General features: G+C 39.5%; 1 protein-coding gene across 2 annotated transcripts in view; it reads right to left on the reverse strand.

Annotated features, from left to right (window-relative positions):
* Positions 1-291: 291 nt before the first annotated feature.
* The window catches only part of dachc (dachshund c), a 29,063-nt gene continuing 6,499 nt past the window's right edge, over positions 292-22,855 (reverse strand). The window contains exons 2-11 of one of the 2 annotated variants that reach the window (XM_030156101.1): positions 21,152-21,261; positions 18,597-18,707; positions 12,569-12,747; positions 11,567-11,687; positions 11,346-11,456; positions 5,951-6,147; positions 4,898-5,045; positions 2,465-2,593; positions 2,152-2,256; positions 292-862 (exon numbers count right to left, since the gene is read on the reverse strand). In XM_030156101.1, coding sequence (XP_030011961.1) covers positions 825-862; positions 2,152-2,256; positions 2,465-2,593; positions 4,898-5,045; positions 5,951-6,147; positions 11,346-11,456; positions 11,567-11,687; positions 12,569-12,747; positions 18,597-18,707; positions 21,152-21,261 — 1,249 coding nt within the window. In that variant the 3' untranslated portion in view covers positions 292-824. Of the gene's footprint in view, positions 863-2,151; positions 2,257-2,464; positions 2,594-4,897; positions 5,049-5,950; positions 6,148-11,345; positions 11,457-11,566; positions 11,688-12,568; positions 12,748-18,596; positions 18,708-21,151; positions 21,262-22,855 lie in introns of both variants that reach the window. The other variant, XM_030156099.1, reaches the window with a different exon arrangement.

Below are 22,855 nucleotides of genomic sequence, written 5' to 3' on the forward strand. Positions count from 1 at the left end.
TCTGTCTATCTGTTGCTCTGTCAGTACTTTATGCATATGTTTTTGTGCTGCAGCCTGAATCACTGGCTCATCATTGTCTATATTCACAAATACATAGATGCTTGGAAGCCCTCAGTCGACGCCCTCCTCCACAGACATACTCAAAATAAATCTCATGAGTTGTGACAGAATTCCGAACAGTTTTGTTTGTCACAAAAAAACAACTGACTAACATCTAATTTGTTCTTCAGAAAAACATAAAAATGTATTGAAAGATTGTGCTTGGAAAATGGAGAAAAAGGCACAGACACATTTTCATAAAAAGGATTTGTATTGTTTGTATTGTCAAACTGCACTACTGCATAACATACACAATACAAGTCATTTACTGACTGTACAACATGCCATTATATTTTTTTTTGATAATAATAACAAAAATGATGACTATATATGTACACAACTCTGTTACAAGTTATATTTATCACTTGTGTTCAGATAAACAGCACTGACAAAAAACAACTATGGTCATCTTCATCTAGGATCTAAAAACCTTGATTGAAAGAAACACAGTCAAACACATCATCAGAATAAAGTACTGTTCCCACTACTGCCAAGATTCGGTGATAAATGCAATAAATAAAACGAGAAAACAATGGGAAGTGTCACCCTTGAAATGTAGGGATGTCCTCTTGAGGAGGCGGAGATGTGTATCTGGGATGTCACGGCGCGACCACACAAAAAAACGCCTGTCGACTGCACGTCTCATAAAAGACGAATCACTTTGTTGATCTTCTTTTCATTCATCCATCCATTCATCCATTCATCCGATCTCTATTGTCTCATCTTCAGTACATCCCAGCAGTCTGCAGAAACACTCTGCCCTCTGAAATACACACAGAAACTCAAACTCAGATTAACAAACTCTCTTTTAATATTGGTGTAAAATGTTTAAAGATTGTGTAGAAAACACAGGAAAAAAGATGACGCTTCATGCTTATAAATATGAATACTGGACCCTGATCTTACACACACTGGACTGAAGGTCATTAATAAAAGATCATTATTAAGTAAGGACTGGTTGAAGTAATTTTTCGGGCTCAGATCCCTGTTTTTGGCGATAAAACTTCCTGGCACAAAGGAATTGCTTCCTGCCCTGCCGTCTGACAGACAATTCCCCTTTAAATGATTTATTACTAGGTGTTAATTATGCAAATGATGTCCAAACAAACTCGTCACGAGGACAATTAAGACAGCCGTTAATTAGTGACCAGTTCTCTTCTTGCTTCACTGACATTCAATTAAAAATTGCCTTTGAACAAGCTAGCTGTCTGGAGCGGCAGTCCTGGTGCTGTGTGGAGCAGAGGTGGGCTGGTAGCATGCACTCTTTTGATGAGACCGGGCTAAAGATCACGGCTATTTCTTCTATTTTTTGTCTGTTAAAGATGCTACATGTGGGATTTTCTCATTAATCTATCCCTGTGAAGACTAAAATGTTGGCAGAAATAAATATATTAAACGCCTGTCTCCATTAAAATGGCGGCCTCATGCTTCATTTCATTTTGTTCATTTTCTCAGGCATGGCTGCCCTGTGAAATCTTTGAAAACCTTTCCAGTACACCGGTCAGTTAAGCATCAAAGCCAGTGAGTAGGTGCAATAATGAAATCTGTTGTTAGAGCCCTGTTGATTGGAGCTACATAAACAACCACCGATAGATATAATCAGCGTTTATTTGCCTCGATTTAAGGAAAAATGTAGAAAAACTGAAACAGCTGAAGATTGACTGGGGCTGATGTCCAGCTACCACAGTTAATAAGTGAATTATTCCTGCAAGCTTAGCACACGGTCATAAAAAGTGATGATACAGTGCAGTTTATCTGCATTTAGACACAACAGTCAGATGAGACAGGATGAAGCAACAAGATTTCACAATCTCAGTGGCACAAGACAAGACAATGGCAGTTAAAAAAAGCAATGAATGTCACAAGCCACATTTTTCTTTTTCTTTCATATTTTGAGTTTTATGTTGAAACTGGCAAAAAATACTGCAGAAACACTAGTATTTTGAGTCTGACAACAAAAAAATGTAAATAAAGTATTTGATTGTAGAGTGTGCGGCTGTTTATGAGCGAATGAAAGCGGTGAAGTGGTATAAGTAATGCACGCAGCTGTACCTTGTACTGTTGCCTTGGTGTCCAGCCTGTTGTCATCATGGTTGCTCCCGTCCACGTCCTGGGTCACAGACTCTGTGTGAGGAGCCGCTGCTGATGATTGATGGCCTGTAGTTTGGTCATTAATTCATAAAGACACTTAATTAGAGGCTAATGGACAGTCAAGGCTGTGTTCTACTGAAGGCTTGGTGACATTTAATATGAAAATGAGAATCATACTCAAGCTTAATTCTTGAGTCAAGGCAGAAACAAATAAATCTTGATGTGTTTACAAAACGCTTGCGTGTGGTGTGTAGCAGGTGTGTGTCTGTTGTACCTGTGTGTGTGGCGGCGTTGTGCAGAAGGCTGTGCTCTGCCTGATCACGAAGTTTCACCTCCTCCTCCAAGGCCTCCTGTAGTCTCCTCTTACTTCTCTTTTCCTTCTTCAGGCGCTTTTGGATCAAAACTGAAGAAAAAAACAGTAAAAGAGAAAAACTTATCCAAACATTTGTATTTGGATGTACTTGAATTTGTTCATTAGATGTTCTGTGTCCTTCCAACAAATGTTGTTGCTACTTGCTGGATCATTTTAGCAAGATTTTTGACAATCTTTAAAGTTGCTTTTTTTTTTTGAGTTTTTCAGAATTTAGAGTCTTAGTGTTGTTCTCTTTTTAATCCAATGTTAGACAGTTTCAGAAAGATAAAGTGGGACTTATTTTCAGCACAGCTCTATGTAGGCTTAGAATTAGTCAGATTAACTGACAAGAAGGAGAGAAATATGGTTCAAACCTTTGCTTTTTTTTTGTAGTTTATTAAAATTGCAGAATGAGAAATGACAAAATAAAATGCCCAAGTGCATTACCACATTAAACACTGCAATAAGAGATTGTGTGTTATTTAATTCAACTATTCTGAGCCCCATTGAGGGTGATTAGAACTACTAAACTCTGTCACATTAAGTGGAATTATTTTTCTAGTTTGCCCTTTAACCCTCAAAGAACTCAACAGTCACCAGTGACCAAAAATATCTACTCATTAAAATATTTAATAATCACTAATCCTATTGATAAATTTAAATGATCCAGGAAAAGCTTTTCAACAGCATCAGACATGTCTTAGTTTAGATGTTCTCTATTGAACATGGAAACGACATCATCCCCTGCAATATTGATTCCCCAGTAAAACCCATGTAGTTCACTGGTTGTAGATGCTTGTTTCTATGTTTAGTTAATGATATACTTTGGAGAGAACTTAGCGTTCGCTCCAATTTTCTCTGTTTTCATATGACCTTTGAATTTACTCTAAGGTTTTATGAAAAATACTTGATTTTGCCTGAAAAATGCAGAGGAAAACATCATAATATATAGTGATAAATCAATTAGGAAAGGTTGAATGAAAAGAAAAATTAATTTAGAGGTCACTGTAAAATACTTCTACATGTGAATTTTTCTGGTTAAATACTATTTAACTGTTAAGTTTTTCAGTTTGTCTGAGTTTAAAAGCAAATCACTTCTACTTAGAGTGGCACAATTAATTGAAACACAACCATAATTGCAACATTAGTCTCTGCAATTATATGTCAGTTTAAAGGTTCTGTGTCTACCTGATCATATTTTGGATTCAGTGACACTCACGTAGATTATACTGTGAAAAAATGCAAAATGAAAGACATGACATTTTTTTATTATTTAGATGTTTTTGCATATTTTTTCTCACTGGCTCATGTTTGAATGTTTAAGTTGAAAAAAAAAAGATACATAGCTAAACACACAATGTGATCTTTACATTTTCTGTGACGCAGTTAGACTCAAACTGTCCTCAATAACTGCAGTATGATTTTTTTTTTCACTTAATCAGCAATAGTCCTACCTGAAACAGTGAAGAATTAAACAGATTTGTGCAACAAACACTTAAATGTATATCTGAAGTATAACTGGAGTTAGATCTAAGTCTTAGTCACATAAATCTGACACCTGTCTTTTTAAGTTAGATCTAAGCTTCAGTCAAGGTCTGTCTTTGTAAAACCAGCCCTAGAAGTATAAGAAATATCCCATAGGATAAGAATGAGTTGGGAAAGTTAAACATCACTGTCTTTGTGTCTCTCTCACCCTGTATAACCTTGACTTTGGCCAGCTTCCCGGTATTGATGTATGTAACTTTGTAGAAATAATCAGTGCATTTCTTTAAATAAAAGTAAAATATGTTGGATATATGAAGATAAACAAAACACTTCTTCTCCTGTGTATCACCTTCAGTCGATCAGCAATGTCGTATGACTGGCTGTGATATTTCGTTGGAATATTTCCTTTCCACAACAACCTCTCCATCCACAGTGACCTCATCTAGCAGTCCTTAACCGGGATGCTCACACTGTGCTGTATATGACACCTTTTGTAACACGGCAAACTTGATTTACTTTGTAGCATGCTGCCAACTTGAGTCTAATTCACCTCTACAGAAGCTTTTCACGGGTAATATACAGTAGGTGTCTTCACTTCCTTATCTGATTTTCAAGCTTTTAGAAGTCCTTGCAGCTCGGGAGGTAGATGAGGTAGATCCGTACAGCAAAAAAAAGTGTCCGTGTTTTTATGTGGAAATCAATACCATGTCAGTTCTGAAGCGTTTAGAAGTCCACACCCATGAGGAGAAATTCAACGCTGGGTTAGCGCTGAATACAAGTTTTTAAAAGAGGGAAAACAAAAACAACACTGCAATCAACACCTATGTAGGTTCCAGGATAAAATTTCCTTTCATAAGATGGTGTCTGTACCTCTGTTTTTCTGCTCCATGCTCAGCTGTCTCTCCAGCGTCTCTCTGAGCTCCCTCTCTCGGACCAGCTCCATCTTCAGCTCCGTCCTCTCCAGCTGGTCCTGCTTCTCCTGCGCTCGGGCGTTTTCTATGGCAACCCTCAGCAGACCCTGCTTGGAGACACACAGACACACATCAACAGGTTACACACCGAAAGGCAGGGACGACAAAAAAAAAAACCCAAAAGCATCGAATTAAAGTTTGAATTAAAGAATTGAAATGTACAGGGTTAATTTATGATATGCATAAGATTTTTGTGTTTTGTGTAGTCTTAGTCAGAAGTCATTTTGATATGTATGAGATTTTTTCGGTTACTTTGGGGAGCTGACATGGGAATTTAAGGTCAGTTAAAAAGATAGGGTAAGGGGGCAGGAGTATATAAGTTGAACTTCATCCTGTTCCTTTTTTGAATATGTTTTTCTGTTCTTTTTAATATTGTTTTTCCTTATTGCATTGGTTTTAAATGTTGATATTTGAAATAAATGAAGAAACCAATAAAGTAATTGATTTGTCTCTTTGTTTCTATGTAAGATTTGAGGAAATATTTATAAAAGACATACAAAAATTAAAACATTGAAAAACAATAATCTTCTTCTCACTCATCACTTAAGTTGCATTTTCATTTTAGTCTGGTCTTTTGCTCTGGTGCTAAAAATTAAAATGAAAACACTTCCAGGTAAAATAAAAAATCAATAAATCAGATTTGTAACCTCATAAAAGTCAAGGCTAATCTTTTAACTGTTTGCTAAAATGAATCTGCCATCACATCAGACTTAAATAAGGCTGAGAATATTTGTTCCCCCTTTGAAAATAAATCCACTGACTGCTTTCATTGTGACTCGACAAAACAAAGACACGTAAAATCTGAGAAGCAGGTCAGCACACGCCCATCCCAATTACTGTATATCCGAGTCAAGTCTGCTATTTACCATTTCAGGAAATCCCAGAGAGTGGCTCATCTCCTTTCCTATTCATCTCAGAGTATAATAAAAATAAAGCCCTGTTAGAGCCTCACCTGGATGTTCGTGAGCAGAGTCTCTATGGAGGACAAGCCTTCAGGGAAGATGAAGGGAGTGTGGTGGAGACCTGCTGGGAGCTTCTGTCCCGCAGGGTAAGAAACCCTCTCACAGGCCTCCCTGCCTGAAGGGGGTTTCTGGTAGACTTGTCTGTCACAGGCTTCCCTGGTTGTCTGAGCAGCCAAGGAGCTGTTATCTGCAGGGCAAAGAGAGAGATGTGGAGAGATGCATGAAGAGGCAGGAAGGTCAATACTCTACTAGCACAGAAAATGGTCTTTTTCATCTAAGCAGTCTCTCTTGAATAAACAGCTGGGTGACTAAACCTCAGGTAATGAAGTAAAGACCCCTTATCTGATGAACTACAGCAGTGGAATAAGTAAAATCTATCAAGTGGGTCAGTATAAATTGTTTTTGTGCCCCTTTAACAGAATGAACACCAGAAACAAGGGAAAGAGGCTAATTTGGGATTTTTTTCTAGGACTTTCAGGCTGAAGCATGAATGTTGCCTTCTGGTAGTAATTAATATTATCATGGGCTGCACAGGTATTCATCTTCCTAAGCACCAGTAGGTCCCTTATACAATAGTCTCAGTCTTATTTATACTGCAGTTTTTCTTGCTGCTCATTATGCCAGTGATGCTACATATTCTACTAAATTACAAGAACTGCAGTATATTAAACAACACACTGTCATGTACCAAGGAAAAATGCATTATTACAACACAAAAATGTACAAAAAAGTGGAGTTATGTATATTTTTTTGCAGCTTTCCCCCCTGTGTTATTATGCCATAGCTCACCCAAAACAATTAAGGCAAATATGTCAGTAAACATTAGTTTTCACACGTCATACAAATTGAATATAAGCTCTTCCAGCAATGTGGATCACATAACACAAAAAAATTTCCAACAAATAGCTAAAAAAAATCCAGTGTTTCTGGAAATTTGTCTCCACAAAAATCATCAAGGCTCTTTAAATAATTAAAATACATATATAAATAAATTGTTGAATAAAAAGAATATTACTTAAAATATAAAAGCATGAACAGATAAAAGTTAGTTAAATAACTGAAAGTAGAGAGAATTCCTATGCAGCTCATAAATGTTCAAACAGTCCCTGCATGTTATGTTAATATTTGCCTCAAACCTGTTATTGCACCACAATTACTCGGCCAACGCTGTTCAGTCAATACCGAATGCAAATTTTACATTTTATAGCAGACGAATAAATTTTCTTTTACACGTCGGTTCCAACAGCAAAAACATGTTAACACAAATTTCTCCATGTGCATGTGCATGTACCAACATCCCACTGCTGGTTTGGGGATTTGAAAATGTGGTTAGCCTTTATTAGATGGCACTTTGCCTATTGATAATGCATCACAGCTTGACATCTCCCATAAAAACAGCTAAGAAGCTGCATTATGGATGACCATCTGTTTGTAAACCTGAGAACTGCGTGTTCTTGATTCGTGACGGTAAGGGAGATGAAGATTAGCCATTTTCTGCATTTTTTTTGTGTCAGGCAGTTGCTCGCTTTATGCGTTTACTGTCATCTGAGCCACTGAGGACTAAGATGTCCTAGGAGTCCGGCGGTTATTGGAGCAGAGACAAGTGTGAACGTGCGATGCGATATCTGGCACTTTTCTCTGTCTGTGACAAATGACAGTGTTTTCTCCACTTAGCTGACCACAGCATCTTCTGCTCCAAATCCACCCACCTCCCCTTCTCCGCCTCGGCCTCATGTCTTGGCAACTGTCACATTCAAGGTGTTTCACAGATGAGAAGCAATACCCCCCCTCTCTCCTCTACTTTCTCCCTCTTTCTTGCTAAAAGCATTGCTCTGTAGAGAAAGGTAATTAGCAGGTGCTGGCGAGCTCAGCGGAGGGCATCCAACTACACTCCTGTGGCTCACATACAGACACACACACACACATTCATAGCTGCTAAACTGCGCAGTCAGCAGCGTGGGCTCCCCAGGCTCCTTGGATGTGACTGATCCTTTATTGAGTTACTGTTTTACGCCTACTTTACCTCACATTCACACACACATTTTGGCATGAACGCACACACATATACATGGCTGCCAGCTCGTTTGATCATTTACCCATCTCCCTAACCAAGGTCACTGTCTGTTTTTCTCTTTTCTCCCAACTTCATCTCTCGTTTTCCCCTCTCTTATTCCTCTCCCACCCATCCCCAGGGCTAATGAACTTCACCACATGAAGACTGCCAGTCAGCGGAAGAGAACGGAGAGGGGGGAGAAATGGAGAGAGACAGAGAGAGAATAAAATTCTGCTGATGTTTGGTTAATGGGAGTGAGGTGTCAGGGATGGCCTCTGATCTTTGCTGCATGGATACGTTGTTCAAAGACCACTGAAACAGCACACACAGCCAAAACTGGCTCACACACACACACACACACACACACACACACACACACACACACACACACACACACACACACACACACTCACACTTAAAGATTATCATACAACAGATTGACAGAATGACAGCACTGAAGTGCTCTTTGAAACTCCACAATAAACCTGTCCTGTGATGTTCTAGGTCAAACACAAAAGCATGCAATCCAGAAAATGTACATGTATTTCATTTGCATCCAGGGAAATCAATTGAAAATCAATTGCATAAATGCAATGTGTGATGCATGGCATTCACGTTGTTGGTGCCATCACTGCTTTGTCAATATGTTCACAGATACCTGACAGCATCTGAAACTTTACCTGGGGGGCTTTGTGATTTTTAGATTCGATTACTGAATAATGCTATTCAGTACTAGAATGCATTTACACACACGCGTGCATATACATACAAACTCTCTCTTACTCTCTCCCACTCTCTCGCTGTAGATTTCTGCTGACTGTTTGTCCTTGAGCAGTCCTCATTAAGCTAATGCAAACCTCCCTGACAGAGAGAACCAAACAACTGACGTTGCAGCGCCGTGGCAACGCGGGCCCTAACGACAGGGAGGTGGTCGTTATGCAGATGAGGTCCAGCTGAGAGCGCGGGAGGCCGCCTGGCTCGTTAGGCCGCGGCCCGGCAAATGGCTCACTAATGTAACACTGCTTCCTGGTCTAATGGAGCCCTGTTTTGCAGAATTATTTGTCTTTTCTCGCAATGGGAAGCCAGGGGGGGACACCTACAGCGAAGAGGAAAAAAGGAGAGGAGAGCGGAGACAGTCTGAATCTTTAGCGACCTGTTACGGAGATATTTCTCTCTTGTCAGCCTATTAAGGGCCCATTCCCATCCAAAAGGTACAGTGCTGAGGAGACTATGGCAGACATAAGAGCAACACTTGTCAGTCTGTGTGTCTGAACCTTTCTATTGGGTCCCAAAGTAAATCTAAGTGTTCACAAGGTGGTTAAAAGAAAAAGTTAAAAAGTCACATAATATCTAGAATGTGCAGCACATAGTAGTTTGAATATTAAAGTACATACACATGCATGTTAACACGTTGCATTGAAGAAAACCAATAAAAACAATTAACATCTTGAAGGTGAATAAAACAGGCTTTTGCGAAACCCAATCTGTTCATTTTCTTTTTGCTTCCTAGTATAAAACTAGATGCTTTCATGTCTATAAATATCAGACCACAAGCAGACATTGTTTAAACTTCAGCGGTCACAAACTAAAATGGCTGTAAACTGGTGTTTTAGAGGACACACAGAGAGACTGGATGTTTGTATTGATGTGCTCTGATCTATGGGAATTGATTTGTCTTAGAAAAATCATTGCTCATTAATAATCATTAAATGACTAATTACTTCAAGAAATTCTCAACAAACAGCCAGAACTCAACCACTGTAGTGAAAAGTGACAATCATTCAATAAGAAATGATTGTTTCACATTAAATTGTTGAGCATTACTCACTGTCAACATTTTAAAGTCTGACCTTGTACTGTGTATCCAACTATAAGATGGCACTGTGTGAGATCAGTGGATTAATGTTTGTGAACCTGCGCTCACACATGGGGCTGGGTATTATATTCCATTCATCTGATTAATGTTGAGCAATGTGACAAACCACCTAACTCATGAAATCAAGTGAAATGATTCCTCTGGAAACTGTCCTGCTCAAGAATCTCTTTTCTGATTGTTTTAATAGATTAATTGTGAATATGTTTCTGTGGTTATTGCATAACCCTTATAACCAAATGCTGGCAACAAAAAGCACCTTCTGAGCTAAAACGTTTCATAACTTGTGAACCACTGATCCTATCAATAAATTTAATAACTTAGGTACAGTACAGTTTGTCAGCTTTACACTAGCATCAGATATGATCCATTTGGACATTCAGAGGCTCCGTCGTGACCATAGAAACATTGTCATCTTTTGTTACATTGATTCGCCAATAAAACCCATGCAGTTTGATAAATGACAGCAGATGTAGACACTAGTTGTTATGCTCAGTCAATTGTATATACTGTTGAAAAAGTCACTTTAACTTCAGTTTTCGGTGTTCTGATAAGACTACCTTTGTATTTACTCTGATCTTTAAATAACATCTACATGATCGGTAAATTAAATGTAAAAAAATACATGCTATTCACTGAAAAGTGCAGAGGATTAAATAACAAACTAGCGCATTGAGGATCCACGGGTTCTGGATGTGGTAGTTTCTATGCTGTTGTGCATACGTGCATGCTGTACTGCATTTGTCCAGCATTCACCATGATTGTAAGGCTACTGTATTCCAAAATTACTAATATCTCCCAAAATATTGGTCCTATCAGCTTGCCATTTTTGCTAGTCTGTTCCTTGACCAAAAATACAAAAGTATGCCAAACTGCAGCAGTCAGCTCTTTCCAGATTTTGTGTGACTCTCCAGACCAGGGGTCACCAATCCTAGTCCTCGAGGGCTGGAATCCTGCATGTTTTAGATGTATCCCTCTTCCAACACACCTGATTCAAATGCTAAGCCTATCATCAAGCTCTGCAGAAGCCTGATAATGACCATCACCTGTGCTGGAAGAGGGAAACATCTAAAACATGCAGGATACCGGCCCTCAAGGACCAGGATTGGTGACCCCTGCTCCAGACACACACACACACACACGCACACACACACACACACACACACACACACACACACACACACACAGAGGTCACTTGGCTTTTATGATATAAATAATGAATAGTGATAAATCACTGAGGAAAAATTAGATGTAGAGAAAAAAATATACCTTTAGGCTTCATGGGTTAACAATGGTATTTTTTTGTTTTTACTGGTTGATAATGCACATATTTGCAATATAATCTTGTGTTCACACAGAGAATAAAAAATGGATTAAAACTGTGATTCATCCATAACTGTGATAAAAAAAATCTGAATTTATTTTTTGGACCATAATGATCTAAACTCATGTAACTCACCTCTGTCAGTGTGGCCCCTCTTGCCGTCTTTGCTGTATTCCACTGAAGTATCTGTCTCTCTGGTCCCCTGTACACTGGGGGAATGTCCTAACAGCCCATCATGGAATGAGTCTATAGAAAGTAAAATACAAAAAAGTCTGATAAAATCCTCACAGACATTGCATCTTTCATTTTTGTCGTACAGTGCCACAGTGTAACTCGTGTCACAGGTGAGTACGTACGCGCAATTTCTGCTGTGCGTTCTGTGTGAGATGGTGAACTTGACACACTGCTGCTGTGATTGGATGACATCTGCGCTTCCTCCAATGAGGGCGATGGGGAGGGACTGTCACGCATTCGCTCCTACCGAACAACAAAAATGATCATCGCACCAAAACAGATGTCAATTATAGCCTTATGAACTGTCTGTTAGTGCAGCAAAAGGATGAAAAACAGAACACAAAGAGCATCAATAAGGCCTCACTGTCGACACAAAGGTTACCTAATCTTGAGACTGTTCCATAATTACTAAGGATTAATAATTACTCGACAAAGCATCGAAATATAACATGGAGGTTTTTGCCTTGATGCTCATTTCACAGTGACTTCTAAACCATTTTAGGTGCCTGGCCGTCTGTTAGAAAAACAATGGCCTGCATCGTTAAAATTATGACCAACGATATCCGGAGACAGCACTTCCTTCTATTGGCAAGGACACCAAATGGAAAGATGCCTGACAAAGAGCTAATTTCTGTAATACGATTCCTGGCAAAATAGCCTTCTTAAGTCCAAGTTAATCCTTTTTTAGAGAATTCAAGTAAAAAACAGTAATACAATAAGACAAAGACACTAATTCGTATCAAAAGGATGCAAAGTGATGAAGTTTCCGTACAGTTTCTATCTTTAAGCAGGATATCTTGTTGGACAGATGGGTCTGATTTCAAGGAACACATGATTACACTTTGGTACTGGTCCAGAACAGGGATATCCACCAGTACACAATCACCGGTTTTAGCCATAACTTGGGTGAATGTCAGAGAGATGGAGACTTGAGTCTAACTGCATGCAAAAGTTCACAAAATTAATGAAGTGAGTGGAAAGATGCCTTTGGATTTTAAAAGCGGCTTAAACTAATTATTAAAGTCTATGGCAAAGTATCTGTGTGACTAAAGTGCTAAATGATGTCAAGCCAAGATCACTGGCTGCTGGTCAGATGCACCAGGCTGATGGGTCTCTAAGTTCACCTTAATGACGGAGGTGGGAGCCCTGGCGGGGGGCTTGGTGTGGAGCTGTGCCACGTTGGCCATGCTTGCCAGTGTGCTCAGTCGGTTCATCTGGCCCATTGCCATGGAAACGGAGGCGGGCGCCAGGCTGGCAGGGATCAGAGGATGTGACATCATCATGAAGGGTAGTTGGTCGAGAACTGAGGAGATGTAGAAGAGAACAGAAGAGAGAGAGAAGACTACAGTAAGACTCTGATGCTCCTCCTATGGCAAAGGTCAAAGTGGCCACTCTGTTCAAAGCCGAACCACAAACAACATTAAACGGGTGTCGTCTTGTCTGTTTGTATCACTACGTTCAGTCTTTCTCTTCTCCATCCACCAGTGTGTGCTGAAATGATACTCACTCCGATGACAGGACTAATACTGAACTCCAATATGAGTTTTTTGCAATTTTATTATTTCCTGGAAGGATGGTTATCTACTACACCATCCATTCCCAAGGAACAGGTCATGACCCACAGTTGGGTCACAGGAAATTATATCAGGGATGCATAATAAATTGGCATTTCAAGTATTTCCAAAAAAATTCTCAAAACAGGAAGCATATTTCTGAAAGTAGTGATGTATTATCATATTCTTGTAAATATTGTACATATACTCTTGAATCTAGGATGAATGGCATTTATTTTATCTTATCTGGAATGCATTTGACATATATATAGTACTGTGCAAAAGTCCTTAGCCAACATTAAGTTTGCGGGTTTAGTGAAGTTATAAGAGCAACACATGCATTTCTCAGTCTCTGCATTAAGATAAGGTAAAATCTGAATATATGTGAAGTATGTACAGCGTTAAAAACTAAAGTGTCAGAAAAAACAACTTCTATAAACCAAAGTGGTAGTATTTAGTGTGACGTTGCTTTACATTTAACATGTCTTTAACCCTTTTCTTCAGACAATATATACTGCATTCATTCTCTGATGTTTTATACCAGGTTTCATTCAACACATGTCAGATGTTTCAAACTGTTTGTGTTGCTTCTTTTCATGGGGCAAGAGGTCACACTAAATAGTGACTTTAACCTTTAGAAGCCTTTTACTTCAGTGTTTAGTGTGTCTTTTAAGGCTGTGCAGATATTTTGTGTATTTTCTTGTTGTATGTGTAGAAAAGAGACTGAGAAATAAATATCAAGCTCATTTCAACCCTGCAAAAACAAAAAAGCTAAAGGTGGACTAAGAGTTTTAAATAGTGCTGCATGTATTTCAATAACACACAAATGAAGCTGTGATTATTCCAGTGGTTCTCAATCTTTTTCTCTCAGAAAAATCTCCAGGCCCCCCTCAAACCCAAGAACATTGTAACAGTGGTGCAATTATAACGATTATTAAAAGAAACATCAATATTGCAACAATACTTTTTTGCTTTTCCTTAAATAATTTTTCTATAATTGTTCAAATTAAAAATAACTTAGATTTTTGATTGAACAGTACAAAGAAACTCAACAAGACTGCTCCCTGATACAATATTTTTCCAAATAAAAATAGGAAATCTGCAATTATCTTACAACTATGACAATAAAGTTACTTTTTTTAGAACAAATTTTGATAACAAAGATGAACATTTTAACAATATTAGTGGCTGCAATGAGCCCGTTTACATTGCACATCTCAGAACATTAAAGTGCAAACTGTACAAACTGTGCAAAAACAGAAACATTGCACATTTTTCTTTTCCAGTCAAATCCTTGTCCACTCTCTAAACCTAAACTTGTTGTCTAGTCTTGTGACAGATCACCATGGCAGTAGATTGGTTTGTTGTACTTCCCTAAAATGAGTCCAGGGTGTTTCAATGCTAAAACATTAGTTCCACCTGCTACATGTTCTAACCTGAAAAAAAAAAAAAAAAAAGAGAGATCCCCTCCCCCCAGCAGGCCTTCATGTCTCCCCTAGGAGGCCCGCCCCACAGTTTGAGAAACACTGGACTAATCCAACATACATTACATAAAAATAATATTGTGACACATTGAATTCAGATGGGGGCTGGGCTACAAAACAATAATGATAATAAAATGTTATCATTTTACACACACACACACACACACACACACACACACACACACACATATATATATATATATATATATATATATATATATATATATATATATATATATATATATATATTATTTTTTATTTTATTTTTTTCTCTCTTTGGGGTCAATTTTGTTGACATTTTCATCCACACTTACCAAATAACTCAGTTTGTTCTAACTTAATTTTCAAAAGGTGAATATGTCATATTTTCTCCCAAAATAACAATTTTAAATCTCAAGTATCTGTCAAATTTTGTCAACACTCACTCAGAAAGAAAAATCATCCCTTAAACTTACAAGTACTATTGATTTAACATTTATCAGGATGATTATTGACATTTTTATCATGATGATCATTTCATATCAGTGGGAATGAGAAGTCCTACCAACTGTAGATGTGATGTGCCCCAATATATTTGTCTATACAGTATATGTCTATTGGTCGTTTACCAATTTAAGTGATTCTGAAACAGCACAAAAAAAATCAGAACATTCATTTATGCACAATTTCCCTGTAGTGTTGAGTTATAGATATGATAGATAAGCCTACTAGTAAATGGATTAGGATGGTTTGTCATTTTAAAGTCAGTCTCCAAGAATTAAAAAAAAGTTTAGAAAGCGAAACCATGTAGAAGCTGGCAATAGTATGTGTGTGCAGTATGTGTGTGTGAGGATTTAAAGACGTGGGAAAACGGGAGGGAAGCGAAAGAAGATGTTACAAAGTCAGATCATCAAATATGTGAAAGTGATGAAACCCTAAAGAAATTGTTACCAAGACTTAAATGTATTATGTGGATGTCATCTGCAAAAATCCTCCTACCTGGAACAAAAAAAAAAAAGACAATAAAAAAAAAAAAAAAAATGCTACTTGATTTTCCTTTCAGGGCCCTGGAGTTCTTGACAATAATCCAACACGTTACCAGTGATTCAAACCGAACTCTTATTATCTTGGACAATCTGTTGTTCACACTCCTCTCTTCAAGACAAGCATCCACTATCTTTAAAGAAAATCCTTCCTCTCAACAGCACCCTAGTGGGTTGTTTCAGTCCCTCTATTCATGAAACAAACAATCCTGTCGAGGGGGGGAGAAAATGACATAAATATTTATCATTTAATAAAAGGAAAAACAAAAACAAAAGAAACACAGGGAGGAAGTGGAACAAAAGGAGCTGATGGCAGACCTGGTGCTGGGCCAGAAACGCACGCCGGGTAATTATAAACACAAAGGGAAAAATCTTGGACTCTATTCCGCACAATTGTCACAAATAATAGAACGAGTGGATGGAAACAAAAAAAGTCTATCCAAAGAAGGGAGAAGATGAAATAAAACAAATAAAGGAGGAAAGAAAGAGAGAAATCAGAACGAAAGAAAAAGCCAGGGAGAAAAGGCAAACTCGGAAATAAAGGGTGAGGCGCTGACTTTACGAGTTGGGTTCGCTGGACATATGTGCAGTGCTTTGTGCATTTGGCAGATTAGTCTCTCACTTGCCCAGAGCAGAAACCAATCCAAACAAAAGATCTGTCTGAATGGAGCTAAATAACCAGATGCTCTGACAATCAACTTGCAGCCAACTCTAAATATTAAGCCTTGGTTGGGAACCAGCGCTCCACATTTGTCACCCGCCCCCCTCCAACCCCGTCTATAATTTCATTTTCATTCCTTCTTTCTTCTAAACTTGCCTCCCCCCCTTAACCTCCAACCACCCCCCCCAACTTTCTCTGCCCTCCCATCACTCTCTCTTATGTTTCATTAAAAAACATCAAAAGTCAAAGTGCCTCTCTTATGTTTATCCAAACAAACCATTACTGTAAACAAACAGTTACTGTAAATTTCCCAGAAGATCTTGTTAAATGCAGAAATGGCTGCTGCCTGCTCTTCCCGGCCCATAAGGTGTCACACTCAGCATTTGCGAGTGTGTGCGTGTGTGTAATCTGAGATTGCCTTTGTAGTGGTTAAAGCTCTGGTAGGGCCCTATCCTTCCCATAAGGCCGTGGGTGGCGGTATGGAAAAAACACATTGTGCTTATGTGTGTATGTAGCTGATGCCTGTGTGTGTGTTGTTTCCACTTGACTCTATCATTTACAGTGATTAAGCTTTACAGGTTTATAATGGCTGGTGGTAACCATGCCACCTAACTGCACACAGATGCAGGCAGTTGTAACTGAGTATATACAGTGGTAAACAATGCTTAAGACTGGAAGCATTTACAGATACAGGTACAGAAAAAAAAATATTCCGCGCGAAAAAAAAACAAACAAAAAAAAAAAAAACGCCAAACTTCCAGTGAAGCAAGCTTTTTCATTTGGGCCTTGCAGTACATGTAAAGTGTGTGTCCCAGGTTGATAGTGTATTCCACACAGACCTCCATAAGCCCTGTCATCTGTCTAAACACACTGATGTCGCTTTAACCTGTCGATAACAGTGGGGGCGGTGTGTCCGATTTGTTTGTGCGAGTGCATGCATGTGTATGTGAGTGTGTGCATGTGTCCGTTCCGCCATCGATTGTCCAGTGTTTGTCGTTTGCATTCAGGATAGTGAATTAGAGAGAAGACTATTGATTTGGCTTCAGCCTCTCATCTTATTCATCTCTCTATCATCCCTGTACCCTTGCTTTCGTCTACCGGCGCTCCACTTCTGCTGGCTGCCCTTTCTTCACTGCAAAGCCTGGTATTGGTGCAGTAAAGGGAGCGTTTTTTCGTACTATATCACTACAAATATTATACCAGCAGCCAAAAGGATTTGGTTTCTAAATAAGGTGAATGTTTGCTTTCCAGGGACAGTTTTTGAAAAAGTGAGAGAGTGAGATATTCCTTTTAACAGCAAAGAATACTCTCAGACTGTACCCATCACTGACATTAAAAGCAGACTTTTTACTCAACTCTCCAAAGTGATGATGTTCTTCCTGTAACTCCTGATCTCATGTTACTCAATATTAAAGGTTTATGTCTTTTCGAGTGTGAGTAACAGAGCTGGTTGGCATCTGTGCTCCCTACAGTGATGAGTAATATGTACTAATGATTTGCAAGCAGTGTTTTGAGGCTCCAGAGTGGATGACTAGCAATGTTTTTCAGGATCCATTTCCTGACTTATAAAACCCACTGGAGTATGCACAAGACTTTGTTATAGTCTTATTAGGAATGGTAAGACTGATATTCTATTTCCTCAGCATTGTTATTCCTATGTGCCTTAAAGCCTCATTTTGTCCAACAACTACTACACACCAACTGTCAATACCAGTCACAGTGGGTTCCCTAAATTTATAAAAGGCATTTGGATGTTATTTTCTGTTTACTACTACACCTTCTGCCCGGAAATTAAGCACTGTGTAAATCTGGCACAGTGCACCCTTTCTCTTTTGATATAAATGTTTTCGTATATGGCCTCTGATTACAATTAATGTCGGTACTATAGTTTTTGGGCCAATTTCACATACACATTCCTGTGGCCATAAAAATATTCCCCCATAAATTCTCTTTTATTCCAGTTTGAGGAACTACAATCCTCAGCTGTTTTAGTAAGTTACTTAGCCATGCTGTTAAAGATCTACACCTTAGTTAGGGCTCAAAGGGCTGAGCACTGAAGACAGGACACTGAAAAGTTACTTTTTGGCTTGGTTGCCAAAAGAAAAAAAATATCCCGTCAGTAATTTTTGACCTTGCTGATTTGAGTTACCTGACCCACGTGTTTATTTGTAACTCACATGAAGCACTGACTCATCACTACTGTAGATTGTTTGTCATTCTCCTGCTCTTCACAGGATGCGCAGGCAGCAGAGCTGATGTCACATCCTGGTTTTAATCAGGTTGGTTCAGCAGCTGCACATAAACACAACTGCTCAAATCACACTGACTTGGCATCTCCGCTGTGTACAGACAACAATTGTGAGGAGTGCTGTACGACTGCAATAAAACATTTGGCTTTGTTTGAGGACTCGACGCAAACGGACGACGCTCACCCAGTCCAGGATTGTGATCGCCGTTCTCTCCATTTGGCCCGCCATGTTGTTGGTTACTGTGGTAACCGCCCATTGCTTCCAGCTTGATCTTTTTGGCCAGGGCAGACAGATCTGAGAAGGACAGACACAGAAAAAGACAGACATAAAAAGAAAGAAAAATGATAGGAAAGAAAGGAGGGACAAAAAAAAAAAAAAAAAGAATCAATAAGAGCCAGATCAATGGCCCCGGTGGAGGATTAGAGCAGTGGGTAGGCAGGAGGTTGTCATGGGAAGACAGAGGCCAGCCATTCATTCTGACTGCACCGCTGCACTGGCCATTTAGTCTGCCAGGGAATCGGCAGTGATAGGAACAAGCCAAGACATTCATCTCTCCCACACAGGGACATCATATCCCACAGCACAGCACGGCTCAGAGCAGCACCTCATAGTCGGAAGGTATTTCTTTATCTCAACAAATTAGAAGTATAAAAACAGCGAAGATACTTTTTAATAGGGGTTGTGCACCTTTAGATAAAATGAAATGGAGAGTGACAAAATGTGGTGAGGTGGTTGAGACACATTTTAATTTGTGCCGTGAACCTCAGAAAGTACTCTGACCCTGAGTGCAAGCCTTAAAACTCTTTCTTGCCACAGAAAATTAAATATCTTTTGCTCTAATTCAGACAAACAGGGTGAATTATTAAAGTATGACAAAGTGAGCTACTGAGCAAACATCACAGAGGAAAGGTAAACAATCCTCCTTCATTTCCTGATAGTGGATACACCATAAACATTTGCATCAAAGTGAACTGCTGTGTATTTTTTTTATGATCTCACACAATGGGTGTCTGAGGAGAATAGCCCTGTCTGTCCAAGACGTCGACAACCACAACAAATTGTTCCTTTTCTTCTCATCTTCTCACCTCCTCTTTGCTGCCCTCTCCTCTGCTCTCCTCCCATCCCCTCTCCTTACTTTACCTTTTCAAATGTCAGCATCACAGCGGGACATAAGTCACCGTGTTGTGTGTATGTGTGTGTATGTGTGTGTGTGTGTGTGTGTGTGTACGCGGGAGAGAGAAAAAGAGACTAAGGAGGATCACATCAAAGATTTTTCCTGCCTTTTACGCCCAAATGTCCTCCCTCTCTCTCTGTCTCTTCCTCTCCTCTCATGTGGCCAGTTCTAATCAGTAGCGCTGACATTGCCGCCGTGCCCTCTCCTTTGGTGGAAAAAGACTCTTTTCCCACTGAGAAAGATGCTCTTGAACGCACAACACACATATAGACACACACACGCACTCAAGCACCTTTGAACAGTGAGAGGAAGCGGAGGCTAATAGAAAATGGCTTCTTTTGAGGCGGGGAATGAAAAGATCAGGTTGCAGTGAAGAGCACAAAGCCAAGGGCAACTTTGAGAGCGGCGAGGTGCCAACAATTACTTTTCTCTCTTTCTTTTTGTTACACACCCAGGCACACACAAACAACACAACGGGCACTCTGCTTACACACAAACACAATGGTGTTTGTCACAAGCAAAAAGTGTCTCAGGGCATCCAGTTGGCTCGGAGTGCCGCTACAAAGTCAAAATGTAAGTCGAAAATATGTAACAGACAGATTTACGGATTCTGTGTACATCTTTCAACAACTTTAATATTTATCACAGAATAAAGAGATTTGAGAAGGGACTCTAAGAGTCAGCAGGAAATTATATATCTGCATATAAGACATTTTCTGAAACTATAAAAAGGGTTTGAAGGGACTAAACATTTGAAATCACTGTACTTCACTGTGTCGGCCTCCTTCAAGGAAAAATCACCAAGCTTGCAAGTTATGAGTTGTTTCGTATGTGTCAGCAGTTTGTATGCTAATTTTATTAATCAACACACAGGTTACCTCCCAGAACTACGCCTCCTTGTACTATTGATGAGTAAAAGATGCAATTTCATGGAAATTAGTGTAAAAACGCCCCATCGTGTACCTATCACATTCTGCATTGGCAACCTCTTCATTTATATAGAATAGTCTGTTGCTGATTAGATCGCTGAGGTGGTAGCAAAGTTTTTTTTCTTACTTTCAGAGGTTTTTAGGCAATGACAGAAATTAAAGCATTAATTGAAGGAACAGTGGTTGTTCTCCCATCAATAATTATAAGTACTTTAATGTATAATATATGTATATGTATAATTACTGTTGTTTAAGGATTGATTAAAAATATATTTTTTTCTATTTTAACTAGGTTACATCAAGAACATAGTCAAAGTCTGCTTTAGAGCACTTTAGACAGGGTAACTATGATCAATAATTTGTAAATGTATTTAAACTTCAATGGCAAAATCATGCACTAATCATCAATGAGCCTCCTTTGACCTGTGAAGGAAACTAACTTTCATTGAGTCTCTGCAACTTCAGGCCACAAAACAAATTTCAGTGTGATGCAAAACACTAAACTTGTTCTTGGTGTCGCTATTTACGCCAGTGAAAACTTTCTAGTGAGGATTCATGCAGAGTGAGTGCATAAATTATGACGAAATATGTTTATGTATTGTATGTACAGTATGTGTTGAGTCCTGGGTGGTCACCTGCAGGGGGCATGATCCCAGCATGCATAAGACCAGTGTGGGACAGCATGTGGTGAGTCCCGCCCTCTGTCACACTCTGGAGCCTCTTGGGCGGTCGTCCAGGCCTCGAACTGCAAGCAGAAAACACAAACTAACAGTCATTAGGCAGTTTAATACTTTACTCCCTCAGTCCGTTGGTTTCTCATGCTGAGACTGAGATGGGTGGCCTGGTATTAGAAACTGTCCTTCACTCTGTAAACCTCTGATCCTGCTGAAGTGTCAACAAGCAAAACACTGAAACCTGACCGGTTCCAGGAAGGCTGCTGTACAGCAAATCTGACCTCCCTGTGGATACGAGCAAGCAAAAAAGGAGTTTCCCTATGGCATCAATAAAGCACCTCATTACTGTTCAGCTTACTCATTCATTTGTTTGCTTATTAAATGTGTTTGCTTGCCTCCTACCTCTCCCCATCCTACCCTCATTTGCACATCCATTCCCTTTTTCCCGCCATGTCACAAATTTCTTCAATAAAGGCGACAACTACAAGCAGATTCACATGGTTTGATTGAGCTGGGCATGCTCAATCAATCCTGGAGGAAGTATGTGAAAAGCTGTCAGACATCACTTTGGCTCTGACTAAATGGTGTGAATGTCCTGACAGGGGAAATGACACGGGCCACATCAAGCTTAATGACAACCAGCGCGGCTCATCTCCACTCTTACCAGGCTAACATCGTGTAACATACATCTGTGGGAAGTGTGCACCCATGAAAGGGAGAGGAGAGGAAGAAGAGGAGTTGTAGAAGGCGTGACAGAGGGCAAAACAGCAGCAGAGGCAACAATGAAGATACAAACTTAGATGAAGGGAGGTGTAAAGATGTAAGGGGGAAAAAGTGAGCATAGGTGGGAAAGTGTAAAAAAAAAGGGAGAGATAGACTAGCAGCAGCAGCAGCTTCCTAGCGTGGGGTGTCTTTGAGCAGATTTTAATTAGAATCTAATCCAGCCGTCATTAAGGCCCCATAAACGAAGCTGTCAGTCAGGAGATTAATGGCGCCTCATTTGCATATTGCATATAATTCATCAATTACCCAGCAGAAAGGACCAATCCCCTGTTGACACACCCACTGGCTGAGAGAGGGGGAAGATGGGAAGAGACAAAAAGAGCGAGAGAAAGATTGCGTAGTGACTAACTGTGTGAGAAAAACAGGTAGCTTGTGTGTGTGTGAGAGTGCGCTTGGGTTTGTGTGTGTGTGCGTATGAAGTGTTCAAAGGTTAATTTGATGAGCCGATGAGCTCCACAGTTCCTGCCCTCGGTTTTAATGAGTTGTTATTATTGTCTCTTATTATGGGCCCAGACCGACTGGGATGTGACAGCTGACATCAGATATCACACACACACACACACACACACACACACACACACACACGGACACACACATATACACACACAGGTAGTCAAACGCATATCCACAGACAGTAAGAATGGGGAGAGGGATGGCTCAGAGAGATTACATGTGTATTTGCATGTGTTCCTCTGCAGGGATGTAAATGTACAGAATATTTTTTGCAGAGCATATATAGTTGCATACTGTGCTTAACAAAAGCAGGAAATGTATTTTTAGGCCTCAACTTTGAAGATAAAGCAACAATTCTACTGAAACTGATTTTGAAACCCCTCAAATCAACACACAGGTACACACACACACACACACACACACAGACAC

The sequence above is a fragment of the Sphaeramia orbicularis genome, chromosome 15 (assembly GCF_902148855.1).
Source record: "Sphaeramia orbicularis chromosome 15, fSphaOr1.1, whole genome shotgun sequence".
NCBI lineage: Eukaryota > Metazoa > Chordata > Actinopteri > Kurtiformes > Apogonidae > Sphaeramia > Sphaeramia orbicularis.